The sequence below is a fragment of the Ranitomeya imitator genome, chromosome 6 (assembly GCF_032444005.1).
Source record: "Ranitomeya imitator isolate aRanImi1 chromosome 6, aRanImi1.pri, whole genome shotgun sequence".
Taxonomy (NCBI): domain Eukaryota; kingdom Metazoa; phylum Chordata; class Amphibia; order Anura; family Dendrobatidae; genus Ranitomeya; species Ranitomeya imitator.
Genome location: NC_091287.1, coordinates 459,838,918 through 459,862,932, shown reverse-complemented (window position 1 = coordinate 459,862,932; position 24,015 = coordinate 459,838,918). Strand labels below are relative to the sequence as shown.

Sequence of the window (24,015 nt, the reverse complement as noted above, 5' to 3'; positions counted from 1 at the left end):
AGCACCGCCAGCTGGTTCTCGGCAGTGTTCTTGTCACAGGTACTCCCTCGTGCCAAGCCTGGTTTCAGCACCGTCAGCTGTTTCCGGGTTGTGTCAAGTTCACTGAGACGCCTATGCTTGCCCCGTCGTGGTGCGGTCGGGTTAGCCAACTCCAGGGTGCCTCCAGTTTAGGAGCTTCCTATGTGGGCTGCGTGAACTGGTAGTCAAGGCTGGTTCTGTAGTGCCAGTAGGCCCAGCTCCCCCTGTAGGACTGTTGGGGTTCGGTAACTGCGGCTGCCTCGCGGCCTAGCTGTTCTCTCCTCTCCTGTGGGCCTTCAGGTCCACCACCTGGTTCCAGCACCGTCAGCTGGTTCTCGGCAGTGTCTTTTGCTCTTGTACCTTCTGCTCCCCATCCTGGTTCCAGTACCGTCAGCTGGTTCCGGGCAGAGCCTTTGGCTTAGGTGCCTCCTTCTGGGTATCCAAGTTCCACCAACGTCAGGTGGTCCTTGGTAGTGCTTTCAGGCACGGGTACCTCCTGCTTAGTAACCGGGTTCCAGTAACGTCAGCTGGTCCTCGGTAGTTCCATTGGCTCTTGGACCTTCGGCTACCCATCCGGGTTCCAGTACCGTCAGCTGGTTCTCGGCAGTGTCTTTTGCTCTTGTACCTTCTGCTCCCCATCCTGGTTCCAGTACCGTCAGCTGGTTCCGGGCAGAGCCTTTGGCTTAGGTGCCTCCTTCTGGGTATCCGAGTTCCGCCAACGTCAGGCGGTCCTTGGTAGTGCTTTTTAGCACGGGTACCTCCTGCTTAGTAACCGGGTTCCACTAACGTCAGCTGGTCCTCGGTAGTTCCATAGGCTCTTGAACCTTCGGGTAGCCATCCGAGTTCCAGTTCCATCAGCGGGTTCTTGGCATTTTCTCAGCCTTCTTGTACCTTCTGCTACATTTCCAAGTTGAAGACCCTAAAGTCGACGACCCGGAAGACCACCCCGATGACGACCCTGAAGACCACCCCGATGACGACGGCGGAGATGACGACGGCGGAGACGACGACGGCGGAGACGACGACGGCGGAGACGACGACGGCGGAGACGACGACGGCGGAGACGACGACACTGGAGACGACGACATGGAAGACCGAGAAGCAGAAGAACAAGAGGCTGCAGAACAAAGAGCAGAAGAACATTAAGCATAAGACTTAATATCAGAGCAAAAGATATTATCTAAATTATATGCAGAAGAAGACTAAGCAGTGTATGGGGGTGAGTCCGTTCCTCCTCGTGGTGCCCCTGGATAAAGCCTGATGCTGCAGGCCAAACTGAACGCGGACAAATGTAACTTTTGTGACTGGCAGAACGGAAGGTGTAATCTTCCAACTTTTATAGATAACAACTATGGGAATGCCTGTCACAAATGAGAATATGATGAAGAAGTAGAATAGGAAGAATAATAACAGTGGAATAAAAAGAATATGTAGAATAGGAAGAATAATAATAGTTGAATAAAATGAATATGAAGAATGTAATCAAAAAAAAAAAAAAAAAAGGTAAAGGATGAAGAAGAAGATGAATAAGGTGAAGAAGAAGTTGATGTCAAAGATGCTGATGATGATGAAGATGAAAGTGTGGGAAAAGGAAAAAAAAAAAGAAAAAAAAGAAGGGGAAGGGCGTGGAATAGTGAAACATCAATATCTGACAAAATAAAAAAAAAAATTTACATAGTCAATATCTTTGTCACTCCGAACGTCTTAAAAAAACAAACAAAAAACATGCTATTCTATTTGATTGGGATAAACCTCTATGACTTTAATGTCTCCGCCACCTCCCCAAATACATCCGGCATTATTCTTAGTTGTTTTCCTTCATGTAGAATGAACCTACAAGGCAAGAAAGGGTTTATTTTAATTCCGATATTTTGGTCCCATTGACTTGCATTGGGATCGGGTATCGGTATCGGCGATATCCGATATTTTTTGAATATTGGCCGATCCTATCCGATACCGATACTTTCCGATATCGGAAGGTATCGCTCAACACTAATAATATAACGTCTTTTTCTCCTTTTTCAGGTAACATCGGGGGCTTATCTACAGCATTACAGAATGCTGTAGATAAGCCCCTGATGCCGGTGGGCTTACCTCACCCGCGATTTTCGGGGTGACAGGTGCCCTTTAATTGGTAGTTGGCTCTCAAGCCTGAACAGCTTGGAGTAGGACAACATGTATAAAAAGTATCATGTGAGCTAAATACAACTTGCCTAATAGTTCTGCACACAGTGTAAATCACTTAGAGAAAAGTCAGGTTTATTTTAAACAATTCTAGAATGTATCCATATACCGTACCTCCCTTTTGGCATCAAAATTAAGTGTCACATACCAATTACAGTGATCAAAATGTAATTTATTAATTAAAACTAGATTCACTGAGAGTAATAGAGAAAAAGTAAGAAGCCACGATCCGGAGAGTGTGGTACACTGCTGGCATCTGGTGGTAATTTGTGGTATGATTGTCTGCAAATCATATAGGGTTTATGATTTGAGGTTAATAAAGTTTAATAATTATAAAATACAAATTCTACAACTTTCTAATATACTTTGTGTCTCAATTCCTCACCTTTTTTTTAAAGTTTTTAGTCGCTCACACCTCGTCCTGCTGCTGAGTATCGAGTCTATGCAATAGTCTGTGCACTAAACAGCCTGCACTCCACACTGACCCAATGGGCCACATTCACTAGGGTTACTGCATCTGTTTTTAGAACAACATTTTGGACAAATTCTGCAGCAGGTTATTTTAGGCAAATGTATTATTTTTCGGCAAAAGAATGGACAACATGCTGTAAAATTTGTTTTTTTGTTGCTGAAAACCGGGCACAGGCAAGTTAAAATTTGCCCCAAATATATTTTTGGTATGAAACAGTTACAGTGGGGCAAAAAAGTATTTAGTCAGTCAGCAATAGTGCAAGTTCCACCACTTAAAAAGATGAGAGGCGTCTGTAATTTACATCATAGGTAGACCTCAACTATGGGAGACAAACTGAGAAAAAAAAATCCAGAAAATCACATTGTCTGTTTTTTTAACATTTTATTTGCATATTATGGTGGAAAATAAGTATTTGGTCAGAAACAAAATTTCATCTCAATACTTTGTAATATATCCTTTGTTGGCAATGACAGAGGTCAAACGTTTTCTGTAGGTCTTCACAAGGTTGCCACACACTGTTGTTGGTATGTTGGCCCATTCCTCCATGCAGATCTCCTCTAGAGCAGTGATGTTTTTGGCTTTTCGCTTGGCAACACGGACTTTCAACTCCCTCCAAAGGTTTTCTATAAGGTTGAGATCTGGAGACTGGCTAGGCCACTCCAGGACCTTGAAATGCTTCTTACGAAGCCACTCCTTCGTTGCCCTGGCGGTGTGCTTTGGATCATTGTCATGTTGAAAGACCCAGCCACGTTTCATCTTCAATGCCCTTGCTGATGGAAGGAGGTTTGCACTCAAAATCTCACGATACATGGCCCCATTCATTCTGTCATGTACCCGGATCAGTCGTCCTGGCCCCTTTGCAGAGAAACAGCCCCAAAGCATGATGTTTCCACCACCATGCTTTACAGTAGGTATGGTGTTTGATGGATGCAACTCAGTATTCTTTTTCCTCCAAACACGACAAGTTGTGTTTCTACCAAACAGTTCCAGTTTGGTTTCATCAGACCATAGGACATTCTCCCAAAACTCCTCTGGATCATCCAAATGCTCTCTAGCAAACTTCAGACGGGCCCGGACATGTACTGGCTTAAGCAGTGGGACACGTCTGGCACTGCAGGATCTGAGTCCATGGTGGCGTAGTGTGTTACTTATGGTAGGCCTTGTTACATTGGTCCCAGCTCTCTGCAGTTCATTCACTAGGTCCCCCCGCGTGGTTCTGGGATTTTTGCTCACCGTTCTTGTGATCATTCTGACCCCACGGGGTGGGATTTTGCGTGGAGCCCCAGATTGAGGGAGATTATCAGTGGTCTTGTATGTCTTCCATTTTCTAATTATTGCTCCCACTGTTGATTTCTTCACTCCAAGCTGGTTGGCTATTGCAGATTCAGTCTTCCCAGCCTGGTGCAGGGCTACAATTTTGTTTCTGGTGTCCTTTGACAGCTCTTTGGTCTTCACCATAGTGGAGTTTGGAGTCAGACTGTTTGAGGGTGTGCACAGGTGTCTTTTTATACTGATAACAAGTTTAAACAGGTGCCATTACTACAGGCAATGAGTGGAGGAAAGAGGAGACTCTTAAAGAAGAAGTAACAGGTCTGTGAGAGCCAGAAATCTTGATTGTTTGTTTCTGACCAAATACTTATTTTCCACCATAATATGCAAAAAAAATGATAAAAAAACAGACAATGTGATTTTCTGGATTTTTTTTTCTCAGTTTGTCTCCCATAGTTGAGGTCTACCTATGATGTAAATTACAGACGCCTCTCATCTTTTTAAGTGGTGGAACTTGCACTATTGCTGACTGACTAAATACTTTTTTGCCCCACTGTAATAGGACCAAATTAACGGTCTACACCAGTGTTTCCTAAACTGCATGTCTCACGGTCCCCAACAGATCAGGTTTTCAGAATTTTCTTAGTATTGTGCAGGTGAATTACTATCATGTTCTCTCCCCTCTGCAATACTAAGGAAATCCCGAAAACATGATCTGTTGGGGACCGTGAGTTTAGGAAACACTGGTCTAAAGTAAGTCTGCAGAGATCACCTAATCTCAGAAATGGAGCACCCTGATAAGAAACATGAGTGGAAGTCAGATTAGGGCTCGAGCACATGACCATTTAAATCAGATGAGTGCTATTCGTGGTTTTGACAGGCAGCACTCGTACCCATGATATTCAATAAGGCTGTGCAAATGTCCGATTTTGTTTCCTTGGACATAGAGGTCATCGGAAAAAAGAATCTCAGCATGTACAATATGCCTCCAAGAATTGGATAGCACTCGCTCGATCATGTCTATGGATCCGTGAAAAACTTTGGACAGCACTCGGATGATATAATGTCATGATATATGATGATGATATATAACGTGCAAGGTGGAGAAACTTTTTTTTTTCTCTATCTCCAAGAAAATCAGATTCCACTCTTATCAAACTTTGGTCAGAGTGTGATTAGCGTAAAATCGGGCCAATTTTCTCAGAAGGAGAAAAAAAAACCCTTTTTTCCACCTAACCTTTAGGCTATGTGCACACGTCCGGAATTGCCGCGGAAATTTCCGCGGCAATTCCGCAACTCCCTGCTGCGGGTATAACGCATGCGGAATTGGCATGCGTATGCCCGCTAAACACTAGCGTTTTGCAAGCGTAATTAGCTTGCAGAATGCTAGCGTTTTCCAAGCGATCTGTAGCATCGCTTGGAAAACTGATTGATAGGTTGGTCACACTTGTCAAACATAGTGTTTGACAAGTGTGACCAACTTTTTACTATTGATGCCGCCTATGCAGCATCAATAGTAAAAGATCTAATGTTAAAAATAATTTTAAAAAATAAAAAATCGTGATATTCTCACCTTCCGGCGTTCCCCGTAGCCTTCCCGCTCCTTGCGATGCTCCCGTTCCCAGGAATGCCTCGTGGCAATCACGCGAGACCGCTACGTCATCACAGGTCATTGCCACGAGGCATTACCGGGAGCATCGCAAGGAGCGGGAAGGCTGCGGGGGCCACCGGAAGGTGAGAATATCACGATTTATTGTGTTAACTTTTTTTTTTTTTTTTTACAGGTATATGGTTCCCAGGGCCTGGAGGAGAGTCTCCTCTCCTCCACCCTGGGTACCAACCGCACATGATCCGCTTAGTTCCCGCATGGTGGGCATAGCCCCATGCAGGAAGAAGGCGGATCAATGCATTCCTATGTGTGCGGAATCCCCGCGATTCTGCACAAAGAATGAACATGCTGCGTTTTTTTCCGGAATGGAATTCCACCACGGAAAAAAACGCAGCATGTGCAAAAAAATGCGGAATGCATTAAAAATGATGGGATGCTTATGTAAGGGTTTTTTTTAGCATTTTTTCGGCAGAAAACAGCCGAAAAAAAGCTAAAAATCCTGAACGTGTGCACATAGCCTAAAGATAAGCAAACAGGTTTGTGCTAACCAGGCCCGAGCTCTGATTCAGCCTCTGTTACAGACCTTCTGTGGCTGGCATCCTTGGCTTGGCATCTCCGTTGCTTCCTGGGGCAAAAGATGATTTTGCGTGACGCCTAAATAGTAGATGTCACGCAACATTATGACGTGTCTCTCTGCAACTTCATGATGTCGCAGGGCCTAGAAAGAGACAAAGAAGAGATGCGGCCAAGAATATCAGCCAGAGACGTAACGTCTAGCTGCAACAAAGGAACAGACCAAAAGTTGAAATGGAGTAAAAGTGTTTTTGATTAATAAAGGATATTCTCTGTATACTTTACAGTTCTAGCTTTGTAATGCACTTTGTTCACGATTTCATTACGGTTTTCAAGATCTCAGCTTGCAGTCAGATAACAGGAGCATTCTCGGCAATGGAGGAGGTGATGGAGATCCAGAGTCCTAGTTGTACACAGCGGGTGAGGGTTAATCATTCATTGAACAGTTCTAAGCATAAAACACAAATACCAATATGTACGGTATAGCTTTCACTTATATTTTATTGTGGTTACCCCATGTGGGGTTGTGTGTACACAGTGAGAATGGATTTATTTTCACAATCCCAAATCATGTCTGTCACATTTCATCGTTATATATTTCTGTCCCTTTAGACTTACCGAATATTAGATTCTGATGAACTAAAAAAAGTGTTTTGACCTAATAGATGAGAATGCATTGAAAAGTCTTTTCCTAACACAAAGGAAAAAAATATAGCCTGCTCCCGCCAGCAATCCCATCACGATGGTAGTGCCCAAAATCGATGGGGCTCGTTTTTTGGCCACTCGGAATGCAGTCGGCAACACGGCAGAGATTAAAATGTTATTGACGTTTCCAAGAACTTGACTGAAAGTCTTCCGCTTCAAGATTCTTTCATAATAGGCTTCTAAATTCGGACGTTTTCCATTTCCCCAATTTCTTCTGGCAAATCCAAGAAACTTCAATCGGTGAAGAGTGACAGCTAATGATACGTCTGCCAGGCTGAAAAACTGTCCGCACAGCCAGGACTCACTGCCCGACCCTTCTTCTGTAGACCACAGAGAAAGAACAGACGTCAAAGGAAAGAAACCTTTACTCATCACCATTTTTTGTACTAGTACTAATGCGCTATATGATATTTGCATTACCTACATTATCCATCCATCTACTTATATCTCTACATAATTATTGGCTTTCAACAGATCTACCAACTCATCTCTCTAACCCATCGATATAAGCAATTGCATATATGTATATGTAAAGGGATGTGTCCTAGATTGTGAATATATGTATTTGCATGCTAGCCACGTATGCAAATATATATATACAGTTGTGCTCAAAAGTTTACATACCCCGGCAGAATTTCTGCTTTCTTGGCCTTCTTTTCAGAGAATATGAATGATAACAACAAAACTTTTTCTCCACTCATGATTAGTGGCTGGGTGAAGCCATTTATTGTCAAACTACTGTGTTTTCTCTTTTTAAATCATAATGACATCCAAATGACCCTGATCAAAAGTTCACATACCCCATTTCTTAATACCGTGTATTGCCCTCTCTAACATCAATGACCGCTTCAAGTCTTTTGTGTTAGTTGTGGATGAGGTTCTTTATTTTCTCAGATGGTAAAGCTGCCCACTCTTCTTGGCAAAAAGCCTCCAGTTCCTGTAAATTCCTGGGCTGTCTAGCATGAACTGCGCGCTTGAGATCTCCCCAGAGTGGCTCAATGATATTGAGGTCAGGAGACGGAGATGGCCACTCCAGAACCTTCACTTTGTTCTGCTGTAGCCAAATGCCACAAAGTATCTGCCTACAATTCGCAAAACAGCACAGAGACAAGCCTCTAAACTTCTGGACAAGGTAATTTGGAGTGATGAGATCACAACCATAAACGTTACATTTGGAGAGAGGTCAACAAGACCTATGATGAAATGAACACCATTCCTACTGTAAAGCACGGAGGTGGATCGCTGATGTTTTGGGGATGTGTGAGCTACAAAGGCACAGGAAACTTGGTCAAAGTTAATGGAAAGATGAATGCAGCACGTTATCAGCAAATACTGGAGGCAAATTTGCAATCATCAGCCCAGAAGTGGAGCATGGGACGTACTTGGACATTCCAACATAACAACGATCCAAAACACAAGGCCAAGTCGATCTGTCATTGGCTACAGCAGAACAAATTGAAGATTCTGGAGTGGCCATCTCAGTCTCCTGACCTCAATATCATTGAGCCACTCTGGGGGGGATCTCAAGCGCGCAGTTCATGCTAGACAGCCCAGGAATTTACAGGAACTAGAGGCTTTCTGCAAAGAAGAGTGGGCAGCTTTACCATCTGAGAAAATAAAGAACCTCATCCACAACTACCACAAAAGACTTCAAGCTGTCATTGATGTTAGAGGAGGCAATACACAATTTTAAGAAATGGGGTATGTAAACTTTTGATCAGGGTCATTTGGATGTTTTGGGTTGTCATTATGATTTAAAAAGAGAAAACATAGTAGTTTGACAATAAATGGCTTCACTCAACCACTAACCATGATTGGAGAAATAGTTTTGGTGTTATCATTCATATTCTCTGAAAAAAGGCCAAGAAAGCAAAAATTCTGCTGGTGAATGTAAAGTTTTGAGCAGAACTGTATATGCGTCCATAATATCCCATATAGTGCCCCATATGTCCCCTGACACATACAGGCGCATCTCACTAAATTATAATATCAAAAAGTTAATTAATTTCAGTTCTTCAATATAAAAAGTGAAACTCATATTATATAGAGTCATTACAAACAGAGTGATCTATTTCAAGTGTTTATTTCTGATAATGTTGATGATTATGGCTTACAGCCAATAAAAACCCAGAAGTCATTTTCTCAGTAAATTAGAATACTTTATAGCACTCCTCAAAACCGGGAACATGCCGACAGATACCCCTCACAGCATAATAGCTGTATATAAATATCCCTATTTCCACCATAAAGCACCAAAGTAACGGTCGCCTACGGATATCTTTCACAGACACCCTTGACAAAAGGCAAAGATGGCGAAACGTTGGATGGATTAATGTCTGTATATCCTACTATGTCGGCTGTGAATTAAAGTGGATATTATTATTTTGAAAAAAAACTTTTTTGTGACTTATCGAGTGCCGAAAGTCATCGCTCTACTTTATAACACCAGTATATAACAGTAACAGTATATAAAATTTAAAGTATTTCAAGCTATAAATGTATTACCACAATTTTATGAGTGACAAAAATCAATGCTTCTCAAAAAAAAATAAGAAAAAATAAAGACTGACTGGAAAATTCAGTTCTAAATATATGCTTTTGCTTACAGTCAAGTGGGCGGCACCAGGACTGTGAGGAGTCATGGCTGTAAACAGAGAGCGTGCTGGAATCACATGCACCGCTCAGTGAGTGACATCCTAGCCCTCAGTGTGTGCTCAATGTGTAGTGACCGTCGCCACCCACTTGACTGATTCATGGGACAATATATCTCCATTTTCACCATACAGATGAACACGCGGTTAGACACCTGCACACGTTTAGAACGGTATTTACAGGCAGATTATCATTAGGCTATATTCACACGCAGCGTTTTTGCTGTGATTTTTTTTACCACAGTCAAACCCTGTTCTTTCGGAAGGAAAAGCGTTGTGCTCAAAATACTAATTGTGATACATTTTTTGCAACTTTTTTTTGGTGGGGATTACATGTGTCCTTTGTCTACAATACATGTTTATTAAAAGGAAAACTACAGTGAAAATGCTGCAAAAACATTTGTTGCTTTTTTGCCACGTTTTTTCCACTTTCTCATTGCTTCCTATGGGTGAAAAAAAAATGTTGCAAAAATGCTGGAAAAATTGACATGGTGCAGATTTAAAAAGCCCTGCATTTCACGAATTTGGAAGAAAAAAAAACAACAAGCGTGTGCATGAGGTTTGTGAACGCTCAGCTTCTGCTGGTACTGCATGTAAACGTGGCTTTATGGCTGTGGATAAATACTTTTTTCCTCTGATCGGTTCCCGTTATTGGAGACAATAAGATTTATTTCAGCACGCAGTGTTACTTGCAGAGCGTCATGTAATTTCTTGTTTGATGCAATGAATCTGCCGTGTGCTGATGAACCGATCCAACGTAGTCTCAGGCAAACTTCAGCATAAGGCCGAAGATGTGCGCGCACAGCGGAGTACGACTGCAGGAGAATGCTTTCTATTGTATATGTACTGTACTCACTGCGCACGCTTAGGGCAGGGGTAGACGGCTGTAATATTTGGATGAGTGGTATCCATAGTTTTGACCTATAGCACTCGTCACCATGTTATTCTATGGGGCCGTGCTTATGTCCGATTTTGATCGGATATTCGGCTCGCACACAGCCATTCGAGTCAATGAATCAGTGAAAAACTTCGGACTGCAATCGCATGGCATCTGAGTGCAGTCCAATTTCCACAGATTGACAAAATGGAGAAGATGGAGACATTTTTTTTCTCTATCCTCTCCTCATCCTGGAGAATCGGATGACACTATGCTGACAGATTTTGACCAGACTGTTATTTGCCTAATCGGCCCGATTCTCTCGGCCTTCTGCATCTGCCCTTAGGCAGGAGGTGTGAACTCATGTCTCAGCTATGATCATCATAGGGGTCTTCTCAGTTGTTAGTTAGGGTACCAGGACCTGGAAACCCACCAATCTGCTTACAGGTAAAAGGGTACACACAAAAAAATTATATCAAAGGCTTAATCTTTAAATCAGGATTTTGTGTCAAATGTATATATTTAACATTTTTGCTAATGTTTTTTTTTCCAATTTTCTATTTCACTCTGAATAAAAAAAATATATAGAAATCTTGCAATTTTCACACTCGCTAAATACATGCGTTCTGTTTTGTACATCAGACTTTTCAGTAGTCTCATTATCATCAGAGGCAGAATTACAGGTAACACCTCAATATACAGTAGATGATAAAGGATCCACACAGGACACTTCCTCCTCTCGCTCCACACTTGCCCAGATTGCCAAGAGTACAGGATGTTCAGGTAACAAACATTGATATACGCAGTAAGTCATGTGCTTTCAGAAGCAGTTATTATTGGTTATAATTACCTGGCGTTTCTTCGCTGCGTCTCTGTAATTCAGTTTCAACCTGGTCCAGAACTTTTTCTAGCTCATCCAGTATTTTTGTCAAGTACTTGATGTTATCATGCTCCATCAGTTTATTCTGGAAATAAATCAGCATAATGAAAACCCACAAATCAGCTAAGAACTGGAAGTTGTCATAACTAGAGATGGTGCGCATAGATTCACAGGACCGGACCCGGTCAGTAATCTATCACCGTCGGAGACAAGCCTCGAGAACCGCTTCCTACCTGCAGCATCCGCAGCCTTTCTTTTAAATAGCCAGACTGGCACAAAGCCACATGTGCGGCACGCAGTAACAATGATGTCATGACAGGCCAGCTAATCAAATGAAAAGCCGTGGATGCTGCAGGAAGAAGGGTTGAAGAATAAGTGCACAACAATGGGAAGAGGGAAGGGGGAGCCCAAATACTAAGGAAGAGGGGAGTGGAGACCTTTAGGTAGATCTAAAATCACCCTGTCTGCCCTAAACGTCCCTATATAGATTCTGCACCTATCGCTGAGCAGGAACCTAATCCCTGCCTGTCCCTAGTGATGGGCCCTATATAGGGAGGGGACAGGGTATACACTTGTCAGTCCCCACTAAAACTAAAGAGAGAGAAGGATGGGTGAAATCACTTTGCTTGAGAAGACAATCAGTACGTCACGCCAGAAATCCTCCAAGGGTCTTCAGGGAAGACACTAACCGACTGCTAGAACTTCCAACAAGACTGAGGTAAGTATGAGCTAACATCCGCACCATGCTGCAGTAATTGAATGTATTTAAACCTTCAGCACAGGCGTGTGACATAGCAGAAGGTCGAGGTAACTACTGGGTCCTAGAGGGAGAAGGATGTCGCTCCATAACAGAGATGCAAATATCAAGAAAGTGCTTGAGCTAAGATCTTCTACAGCTGATCCAGGTTTATGGTCTGTCACACCAGACCCACCCGTGACACTACTGACCTGGCCGCTGACCTGAGAATCGATTTGCCCCATCTCTTATAATAACCGCTCACCAGAAATCTACAATCGCTAAATATACAGTTTTAAAAAATTAAATAAAATATGTTTTTTTATTATTTTTAGTTACATCTCTCAGTGACAAAACAGGGATGTTTTTGTAGACTTTGAGGCCTAGTAAAAGTTTACTTCTGATCACTGGGTAATCAAACTGCAATGTAGAATATATATTGCATTAATAAATGGTGCTGTCTCGACCCCTTTTATATGTGGATGGTTCTGGAACCTGAAATCAGCCAGATCTATATATAATGTAACACATGGATCGCTCCAGAGCAGAAGTCTCCTCTTATACATTAAGAAGATCCCTCATCCTATTATGTTTCTATACCCATATGGGACATACGTATTGGAGAGGTCTTCAAACGAGTAAATTCAGTTATTAAGAACTCATGTAATACAAAAAAAAAAACACTTGTCACAGTCCGGGACACTTACTTTTAGGCGTTTTTGTTTTGCAATGTAGGCATCTTCAAGGTCTGGGTTTTCTTGAGCAAGTTTCTTAAGTTCAGACTCAGTACTTCCAATCTGGCCTGCAAATAGTTAACAACAATGTGAGAAATATCATTAAGTGTCTGGGCACACCATGTCTTATTCAGGCAAATTCGGCACCGAAAACGCAAGAAAAAAAAAAGCACTAACTAAACGCACAGAAGAATTTCCATAATCTCATCTATGTACAATCCATTTGCTATTTATATAGTCAGGCTTTTTTGCGTATTTAGCCAATTCAGTTTTCCAAAGAACCCAGGCTGTTACCCGGCCATTCTACAAGAGTCTTCTGCTCTATAGCATCTCTATTATTTATAACACAAGTCTTTTTTAGCGTCTTTTCCAGCATTTTTTGCATGGAAAACTGTTAGCAGTTTCTTCAGCGTTGGAGTTAAAGTATCAGAAAAAGAAGAAATTCCCGTCACCCAAAATGCTGGAAAAACACTCAGAATATTCAGGTGGGCAAAAAACATCAAAAAACACTCATGAAATGTTAACAAAAAAAAAACTTTAACATGCCAAATAAGGGAAAAAAAAGTCAGCGTTTACTTAAGCGTTTTCCTCTTGAAAAAGCTATCGGGTTCGCCAGCCTTAAAAAGACATTGTCTGCACAAACCCTAAGGCCTCATTCAGATGTCAGTTTTACTCACATGTGAGGAAAACTTGACAGATTATTTTGATCAGAGTTTGTTCCGAGTATCACCAGTTTATCCACCTTCTATATGACAGTCAATGAAAAGTGGAACGCACTCGGATGCCATCCGAGTGCTGCAAGATTTGTTCACAGCCCCAATGGAGATTCTGATGCGACAATCGGCTCACAATCAGACATGACCTTGCGATTTTGTAGTTTGTGAAAAGTCAAGAACATGTGAATGACTCGATAAACCATCTACAGGTATGAGTGCTATGCGTGTACAAAACGGATAGCACTCATATGCAAAAAAACGGATGTCTGAATGAGGTCTTAAAAAGTTTTCCCATAATCAAAACTTATCAGCTGTCACGTTTAATTACTGATTATTCTACTTTTGGGAACTCCGACCATCGTGTAGACGGTGTTGGTGGTCTTGTGCTGCAGTAGTCGTGCATACGCGCAGCCGATACACTTAAAGTTCTGGGGACTAAAGCATACGGGGGTACAGAGCTCAGATATCTTTGGAGCTCATAAAGTCAGGCGCTTGGTCACAGCTCTAGCTTACTTTTCCTTATTAATGGAGGTCAGGTGTTAGTACATTTCCCATGGTAAGGACCTGCAGTAGTCAGCTGATCATTGGGATAGCGCCGGTTGGGCTCCATATGAAAAAAAAAGGGTATATTATATCTGAGACAGGACATGCTAGCTGCCTGCCATTGCATAACCTCTGCTTTATACAATAGGCTGTTAAATATTAAAATATGAGTAGTTGGAAGAGGTTCTTTACATGACTCTTCCTCCAGACTAAGAACCCAATATCTGGTCCATGTCACAATCATACGCAGTCAGTGTGGTAGTCATATTTTTGAGACGCACGGTGCTGTATACAATGTACATACTGCGGATTCTGGATGTGGCATACGCTGGGATCATGGAGTCCACTGTGAGCTCCGGGTGCAGGATGCAGCCATGAGTATATGCGTCCATAGGCAATGAGTCCAGCAGTTCTCTGTAGTGCTGCACTCGGAGGTGGTAGACACTTCCTTCATCTGGCACCAGCCTTGGGGTCTTCTCTGAAAATACATCCAGAATTACATCAAACTGGTACAAAAATACCCCACATTAATAGCACAGTAAAATCAGAACAAATGCGTGAGAAATTATAAAATATTCTGCATTATCGGACCCTCGTAGATAAGCAATAACTCACTTCTAGAAGGGAAGGAACATTCCAGAAAACAAATTCAAAAGATTAAGATATCATAGGGGAATGTTACCTTCTAGACATTCTGTGACTGAAAATCAGATCTGTACATGGGAATGTGGCCGATTTCTGAAAGCCTCACTCACATAAAAGGGACATTCACCAAAATGTCTGTAACAAGACTGCCACAGGTCAATAAAGCCTTAGTTACGGCTCATTCAGACGTTAGTGACTTATCATTCGCTAAAACCGGTCTGAGTCTCATCAGTGTTTTTGGATCAGAGTTTGGTCAGTGGTCAGATTTTATCATCAGAGGTTCTAGAGTTTTGCTCGGATGGAAGAAAAAACGATGGAGATTTCTCAAGCTTCTCCTATAAACCAGTATGTAAAAAGCAGACAGAGTACTGTATATGTGATACAAAGGAAAGACTCCTCTTCCATAATCCGATCTAACTTTTGGCCTACATCAAAGATATGTTAAAACCACCTTCAAAACTGCACTGACGGAACAAGACCAACAGCCTGGGTACAGAGAAGGCTTGTAAGTAATACAATAGGGCGAGACAAAGGGATCTGGATCACGTACGTTTACTTTAACAGGTACACAACTACTGAAGATCCCCCCAAAATGTAAAACAAAAACAATATCAGTAGATTTTATTCATAGAGTGCACTCAGACTGATGTCCAACAGTATAAAATGGCCAGTCCACTGCATGGCTGAAAAAGCATCATACAGACGTCCATTAAAAATATTGCTCTTTGCTTACAGTGTTGTGGCAGATAGTTCTAGTAATGGGTAAGGCCATGTTGGTATCTGAACCCGGCCATTAATTCCCGCTGCAGTCCATGTGGACTATGGCTTTCCAACTACAGTACAGCTTAGTGTGACGCGCTATTATTGTAGAGAATACGAAAACCCTAATGGAAAAAGAGATGGACCCAAGCAGAAGTAAATTCATTGCTCAGACTTTGTCAGGATCCATTCAAAAAAGGATCTGGCACAGCTGTCATTGCTCCATGAGGAAAAGAAGCTGTTCTGCTAGTGTGACCAGAGCCAAACAGAGTCCAAGCAATTTCTGTATAGGAACCAGGCAATTGACAAAGCCACAACTCCATGGTCCTCCCTTGTTCCCCACGACCCAGGTCCTACATGCTGGCTTTGGTTGGTGTTCATTATAACACTGATGTCTTTACTCAGTATTATTATGAAGCCTTTGATTTTCTTATAACTGGCACCTTTTTCAGCTTTTATACACTAGTTGTATTCTTAAGGCTGGGTTCACACTTCGTTAGTGGCAGTCCGCTAACGGAATCCGTTAGATAGCGCCACTAACGCAATGTAACGGATCCGTTAGCGCAGCCATTGACCGCAATGTATCTAACGCATCGCTAACGTATGCCATTTTTGGCATGCGTCAGCGATGTCCCATTATTTTCTGACGGACCTCGAAGGCTGCTTTCAGCGTTTTTGGGTCCGTTCTTGCTAGCGCAGATCGAGCATCTGCGCTAGCGGGATTGCTAAACGCAATCCCTTTTTGTACATTGCGCTAGCGCATTCCGTTAGCGTATGCGCTAAACGGATTGCACTAACGCAATGTGAACCTAGCCTTACATATACACAGTACAGAGCAAAAGTTTGGACACACCTTCTCATTTAAAGATTTTCTGTATTTTCATGACTATGAATATTGTACAGTCATGGCCAAAATGTTTGAGAATGACCAAAATTATATTTTCACATGATCTGCTGCCCTCTGGTTTTTATTAGTGTTTGTCTGATGTTTATATCACATACAAAAATCAACCAACTTCTGGACCAAATCCTGACTGATAGCAGTCCATTCTTGCATAATCAATGCTTGCATTTTGCCAGAATTTGTTGGTTTTTGTTTGTCCACCCATCTCTTGATGATTGACTACAAGTTCTCAATGGGATTAAGATCTGGGAAGTTTCCAGGCCATGGACCCAAAATCTCTATGTTTTGTTCCATGAGCCATTTAGTTATCAACTTTGCTTTATGGCAAGGTGCTCCATCATGCTGGAAAAGGCATTGTTGGGCGCCAAACTGCTCTTGGACGGTTGGGAGAAGTTGCTCTTGGAGGACATTCTGGTACCATTCTTTATTCATGGCTGTGTTTTTAGGCAAGACTGTGAGTGAGCCGATTCCCTTGGCTGAGAAGCAACCCCACACATGAATGGTTTCAGGATGCTTTACCGTTGGCATGAGACAAGACTGGTGGTATCGCTCACCTCTTCTTCTCCGAATAAGCTGTTTTCCAGATGACCCAAACAATCGAAAAGGGGATTCATCAGAGAAAATGACTTTGCCCCAGTCCTCAGCAGTCCACTCCCTGTACCTTTTGCAGAATAACAGTTGGTCCCTGATGTTTTTTCTGGAGAGAAGTGGCTTCTTTGGTGCCCTCCTTGAAACCAGGCCTTGCTCAAAGAGTCTCCGCCTCACGGTGCGTGCAGAAGCCCTCACACCAGCCTGCTGCCATTCCTGAGCAAGCTCAGCACTGCTGGTAGTCCGATCCTGCAGCTGAAACAGTTTTAAGATACGGTCCTGGTGCTTGCTGGTCTTTCTTGGGCGCCCTGGAGCCTTTTTGACAACAATGGAAGCTCTCTTCTTGAAGTTCTTGATGATGCGATAGATTGTTGACTGAGGTGCAATCTTTGTAGCTGCGATACTCTTCCCTGTTAGGCCATTTTTGTGCAGTGCAATGATGGCTGCACGTGTTTCTTTAGAGATAACCATGGTTAACTGAAGAGAAACAATGATACCAAGCACCAGCCTCCTTTTAAAGTGTCCAGTGATGTCATTCTTACTTAATCATGACTGATTGATCGCCATCCCTGTCCTCATCAACACCCACACCTGTGTTAAAGGATCAATCACTAAAACGATGTTAGCTGCTCCTTTTAAGGCAGGACTGCAATGATGTTGAAATGTGTTTTGGGGGTTAAAGTTCATTTTCTGGGCAAATATTGACTTTGCAAGTACAGTAATTGCTGTTTAGCTGATCACTCTGACATTCAGGAGTATATGCAAATTGCCATTAGAAAAAAATGAAGCAGTAGACTTTGGAAAAATTAATATTTGTCTCATTCTCAAAATTTTTGTCCATGACTGTACTTTCACACTGAACGCATCAAAACTATGAATTAACACATGTGGAACTATACACTTAACAAAAAGTGTGAAACAACTTAAATTAAATTAAAATTAAATTTTAATGTACAATTTTCATAGTCATGAAAATACAGAAAAATCTTTAAATGAGAAGGTGTGTCCAAACTTTTGGTCTGTGCTGATATATCTATATATATAATTATCTAAGGGTCACGTCCGTCTTTCTGTCTGTCCTTCTTTTTGTCACGGATATTCATTGGTCGCACCCTCTGTCTGTCATGGAATCCAAGTCGCTGATTGGTTTCGCCAGCTGCCTGTCATGGGTGCCGCGACCAATCAGCGATGGGCAGAGTCCGATTAGTCCCTCCCCTACAGTCACAGTGCCGCCCGCTCCATACTCCCCGCAGTCAGTGTCCCCGACGCCCGCTCAATACTCCCCGCAGTGTCCCCGGCGCCCGCTCCATACTCCCCGCAGTCAGCGCCCGCTCCATACTCCCCTCCGGTCACCGCTCACACAGGGTAAAAGGAACCTGTCACCCCCCCCCAGGCGTTAGAAACTAAAAGAGCCACCTTGTGCAGCAGTAATGCTGCATTCTGACAAGGTGGCTCTTTTAGTTATTGGTGCTGTAAATGCCGAAATAATGCGTTTTGTAATTTCTCAAAAATACCTGTCTTCAGTCCTGGAGGCAGGTCTTTCCCCCCCTGCCACACAGCCGTCACTCAACTGTCCTCAGCGCTGTTTTCAAATCATCCGCAATGTGAATAAATCATAAGACACTGCGGGGCTGGGAGTCACAAGCAGGGCGGCCGCACAGGCGCAGTCTGCGAGACTGCATATGAGGTCAGACGGGCAGCGCTCACTGCGCCTGCCCCAGGCAGGACAAAAGAGCGCTGGCACCGGATGATTTGAAAACAGCGCTGAGGAGGCGGCGCCTGGTACCGAGAAGACAGTTGAGTGACGGCTGTGTGGCGTGTTCAGCAGGGGGGGAAAGACCTGCCTCCAGGACTGAAGACAGGTATTTTGGGAGAAATTACAAAACGCATTATTTCGGCATTTACAGCACCAATAACTAAAAGAGCCACCTTGTCAGAATGCAGCATTACTGCTGCACAAGGTGGCTCTTTCATTTTCTAACACCTGGGGGGGTGACAGGTTCCCTTTAATGCCAGCGGTAACGGACCGCGTTATGCCGCGGGTAACGCACTCCGTAACCGCTGCTATTAACCCTGTGTGACCAAGTTTTTACTATTGATGCTGCCTATGCAGCGCCAATAGTAAAACGATCTAATGTTAAAAATAATTAAAAAAAAAAAAAAAAAACTGCTATTCTCACCTTCCGTTGCCGGACGATGCGCTCATTCCGGCCGCCATCTTCTGTTCCCAGAGATGCATTGCAAACTTACCCAGAAGACTTAGCGGTCTCGCGAGACTGCTAAGTCATCTGGGTAATTTCGCAATGCATCCTGGGAACGGAAGATGGCGGCCGCATCACACAGCTTTGCTGGATCCCAGGGGTGAGTATATAACTATTTTTTATTTTAATTATTTTTTTTTTAACAGGGATATGGTGCCCACACTGCTAAATACTGCGTGAGCAGTGTTATATACCTACGTGTCTGGGCAATATACTACGTGGCTCTGTGCTGAATACTACGTGGCTCTGTGCTGAATACTACGTGGCTCTGTGCTGAATACTACGTGGCTCTGTGCTGAATACTACGTGGCTCTGTGCTGAATACTACGTGGCTCTGTGCTGAATACTACGTGGCTCTGTGCTGAATACTACGTGGGCTGGGCCATATACCAAGTGGGCTGGGCCATATACCAAGTGGGCTGGGCCATATACCAAGTGGGCTGGGCCATATACCAAGTGGGCTGGGCCATACACCAAGTGGGCTGGGCCATATACCAAATGGGCTGGGCCATATACCAAATGGGCTGGGCCATATACTACGTGGGCTGGGCCATATACTACGTGGGCTGGGCCATATACTACGCGACCGGGCCATATACTACGCGACCGGGCCATATACTACGCGACCGGGCCATATACTACGCGACCGGGCCATATACTACGCGACCGGGCCATATACTACGCGACCGGGCCATATACTACGCGACCGGGCCATATACTACGCGACCGGGCCATATACTACGCGACCGGGCCATATACTACGCGACCGGGCCATATACTACGCGACTGGGCCATATACTACGTGACTTGGCAATATACTACACGACTGGGCAATATACTACGCGACTGGGCAATATACTACGTAGCTGGGCAATATACTACGTGGACATGCATATTCTAGAATACCCGATGCGTTAGAATCACATCACAATCTTACCATCAATAAATGTCTGTTCCAGATAATCAATAATTTGCGCAGCTTCACAGATGATATTTTCGCCATGAACCAGCACCGGGACTTCTCCTGAGGGGTTGAGGCGCATGAACCAGGGCTCGTTGTGCTCGCTCAGCGGCAGGCTCACATCATGCTCTTCACACTTCAAAGCCTTTTCTGCTATGACGAGCCTCACCTAGTAATGGAAGCAGACAGGAGCAGACAGGTACGGCACATCGGCCGGGATCAATCACATGTAGAACTGATGTGGGCTATTGCAGCACGCTGGGCTTCATTCATTCTGCCCCAGAATCTGTATGTGAACATGACCCAATACCACAAGGGAGCGAGAATATCACTAATGCTTTACCCAACAACTGAGATCCATCCTACATAAAGACAATAGCAGTGTGGCCCATGAGATGGATGGGATGTGTAGTGTCATCTGCAGTGGACAATGGGATGTGTAGTGTCATCTACATTGGATGACTGGATGTGTAGTGTCATCTGCAGTGGACAATGTGACGTGTGGCGTCATCTGCAGTGGACGATGTGACGTGTGGCGTCATCTGCAGTGGACGATGTGACGTGTGGCGTCGTCTGCAGTAGATGATGGGATGCGTGGTGTCATCTGCAGTAGATGATGGGATGTGTGGTGTCATCTGCAGTAGATGATGGGATGCGTGGTGTCATCTGCAGTAGATGATGGGATGTGTGGTGTCATCTGCAGTAGATGATGGGAAGTGTGATGTCATCTGCAGTAGATGATGGGAAGTGTGATGTCATCTGCAGTAGATGATGGGAAGTGTGGTGTCATCTGCAGTAGATGATGGGATGTGTGGTGTCATCTACATTGGATGACAAGATGTGTAGTGTAAAGGAGTCTGTGTCATTTTTTCAAATAAAGGACATTATTCTTGCGGTGTCTTTATTTACATATAACTATTAGGATTAGTAATGGATAGGTGTTTTATAGATGCCTCTCCATTACTAAGCCGTTGGTTTGATGTCACCTGACAATACAAAGGTCACATCACCCTCACAAATATTAAAATAAAAAAGGGAGAAGCCAGCGCTGCTTATGGTCAAAACGCAATACATAAAGTGCACATGCACATATTGATTTCTAACTGTATTTCAAAATGAGATATTTAGCAAACAGTTGATCAATTCTTTGAGCCACCCCACCACGCCACTCTCAAATGGGGCAGTCCTACTCTACGTTTTTTTATATTCGCTGTACTTTTTTATTTTGATATTGGTTTGTGGTTGACCACCACTGTTGTCGTGCGCGCTGGGTTATGCACGCCATTCTTTCTGTGTTCATTGTGACTGATCTAGGCTGCTGTACAACATACAGCAGCCCTGCCCTAGGCTGTTTGATTGTGCACCTGTGTCTGGGCCTGTCTCACCCTTCATCTGTGGTGCTGGTTAGGCAGTGTGGAGGTTGGGCCTGAAATGTCTATGTCCGGACCTGGTCATCTTTATCTGCACTTGCCCTTTCTGGCGCCATGGGAGTGATTCAGAAACGCTTCAGGTACAGTTTGCATTTAATGTGGTCTTGCTTCCAACACATTTAGGAGGTCTTAATGCAGTGGTCCCCAACTCCAGGCCTCGAGGGCCGCCAACAGTGCAGGTTTTCAGGATTTCCTTAGTATTGCACAGGAGTTGGAATCATCACCTGTGCAGATGATCACATTACCACCAAGGCAATACTAAAGAAATCCTGAAAACCTGCACTGTTGGCGGCCCTCGAGGCCTGGAGTTGGGGACCCCTGTCTTAATGGCACAGCGAATATAAAAAACGTAGAGTAGGACTGCCCCATTATGAGAATGCCGTGACGTGGCGGGGTGGCTCAAAGAATTGATCAATTGTTTGCTAAATGTCTCATTTTGAAATACAGTTAGAAATCAATATGTGCATGTGCACTTTATGTATTGCGTTCTGACCATAAGCAGCTCTGGTTTCTCCCCTTTTTTATTTTCACAAATATTAACCCCAGTTGCCACGGCTACAGGGCAAGTGGGAAGAGCCGGGCAAAGTGCCAGAATTGGTGCATCTAAGATGCACCTTTTCTGGGCAGCTGCAGGCTGCTGTTTTTAGGCTGGGGGGCCTATATCAATGGTTCCTTACCAGCCTGACAATACCAGCCCCCAGCTGTGAGCTTTAGTGAGGCTGATTGTCAAAAATGGGGGGGACCTCACACTTTTTTTAATTATTATTTATTTAAATAATTAAAAAAACAGCACAGGGACCCCTCTATTCTTGATAACACATCTTGCTGAAGCTGACAGCTGAGGGTTGCAGCTCCCAGCTGTGAGTTTTGCCTGGTTGGTTAAAGAAAATAGAGGGGAACCCACATCGAGTTTTTCATTCATTTATTCCATTAGATCGCAGGTGGCTGCTGAGGAATACCCGATCATCCGCTCCTGTTGTCACTGTTATTAGTGGCAGCAGGTGTTGGATGATGGGAGTAATAGTCCTAAAAGCCCACAACTGTTGTCATCGTTCTGACTAGAATATAACACTAAAATCTGCATGAGAAAAAATTAATCAAAAACCCTGATGTAACTAAGTAAAAAAGCAAAAGTGCATTTAACACCCTTAATGACAGCCAATACGCCTTTTAACTGACCTTACATATAAGAGAATAGCTTCCCCATACAGGTAACAATCCAGCAGCTGTCGGATGTACACTATAGCTGACAACTTTCTGCATCAGCCACGATCAGTGTTTGCACCGTCCAAATCTGTTTAACCCCTTAGATGCTGCTGTAAATAGTGATTACTTCATTATAAATGGTTAACAGAGTGTGAGGGCTTCCTCTTTATCCCAATTGGTGCCCTCAGATCATGATTGTGTGGTCCTGATGTTTGCCGTGGCAATTCATGACCAAATAGTGGCCTTAGGGTCTGATTGCTGTAGTAATCTGTTCAGAAGTTAGAGACATTTAAGGGGTAAAAATACACATTGTCATTTCTGTCATACGACTTTGCATTAATTCCTGTAAAGCACCTGAAGGGTTAATAAACTACCTGACAGCAGTTTTTGATATGTCAGGGGGTGCTGTTTTTAAAATGGTATCACGTTTGCGGGTTTCCCAATATATGAGACCCCTAAAGTCACTTCAAACATGGATAAGTCCCTAAAAAAAAAAAAATTTAGTAAATTTCCTTGAAAAAATGAAAAATTGCCGCTACATTTTTAAACCTCCTAAAATGCTAAACAATTAAAATAACATTTTACAAATGGTGCTGATGTAAAGCCGACATGTGGGAAATGTTATTTATTAATGGTTTGCTGTGGTATGACCATCTGGATTAAAGGGATAATCATTCAAATATTGAAAATTGCTAATGTTTTAACATTTTTCTCAAATTTTTGATATTTTTTATAAATAAACACAAAACATATTGACCTAAATTTACCATTATCATAAAGTATAATGTGTCATTAAAAAACTGTCTCAAAATCACTGGGATTTGTTGAAGCGTTGCAGAGTTATTACCACATAAATTGACTCTGGTCAGATTTCGAAAATTTGGCTCCGTCACTAAGGGGTTAAATAACACAGAGTTTTTAGTAATACTGCTTTTTTAATCAAAAAATAGCACAAAAGCCATCCCACCGCGTCAAGGTAACTCTGATCGGGACAGTCCTACACTGTCTAATATTAAAACCTTACCATGTGTCAATGTTGACCTCAGTGTGAATAAGGGCAGACAAAAGGACTGGGCCCAACCAATGAAACACCAGACTGGGGAAGCCTTATATATAGTCTCTAGCTCAGAAACAGGGAGGCCACACCTCGGCTTGCACAGAATGCAACAATACAAAGAAAAAAGACACAAAAATTGAGTTTAACTTGAGTTGGTACACATGCAGAAGTTAAACGCATGTTCACATTGGCCACAAAACATTAAAACCTACAAGAGAAAAAAAAGTAATCAAAAAC

At 43.1% G+C, this 24,015-nt stretch overlaps 1 protein-coding gene across 3 annotated transcripts in view; it reads right to left on the bottom strand.

Moving 5' to 3' along the window:
• Window positions 1-6,608: 6,608 nt before the first annotated feature.
• Window positions 6,609-24,015, bottom strand: part of GDAP1 (ganglioside induced differentiation associated protein 1) — a 440,350-nt gene continuing 422,943 nt past the window's right edge. For all 3 annotated transcript variants that reach the window (XM_069731497.1, XM_069731496.1, XM_069731498.1), the window contains exons 2-6: window positions 20,062-20,254; window positions 14,272-14,445; window positions 12,682-12,776; window positions 11,209-11,323; window positions 6,609-7,150 (exon numbers count right to left, since the gene is read on the bottom strand). In XM_069731497.1, coding sequence (XP_069587598.1) covers window positions 6,765-7,150; window positions 11,209-11,323; window positions 12,682-12,776; window positions 14,272-14,445; window positions 20,062-20,254 — 963 coding nt within the window. In that variant the 3' untranslated portion in view covers window positions 6,609-6,764. The remainder of the gene's footprint in view (window positions 7,151-11,208; window positions 11,324-12,681; window positions 12,777-14,271; window positions 14,446-20,061; window positions 20,255-24,015) is intronic.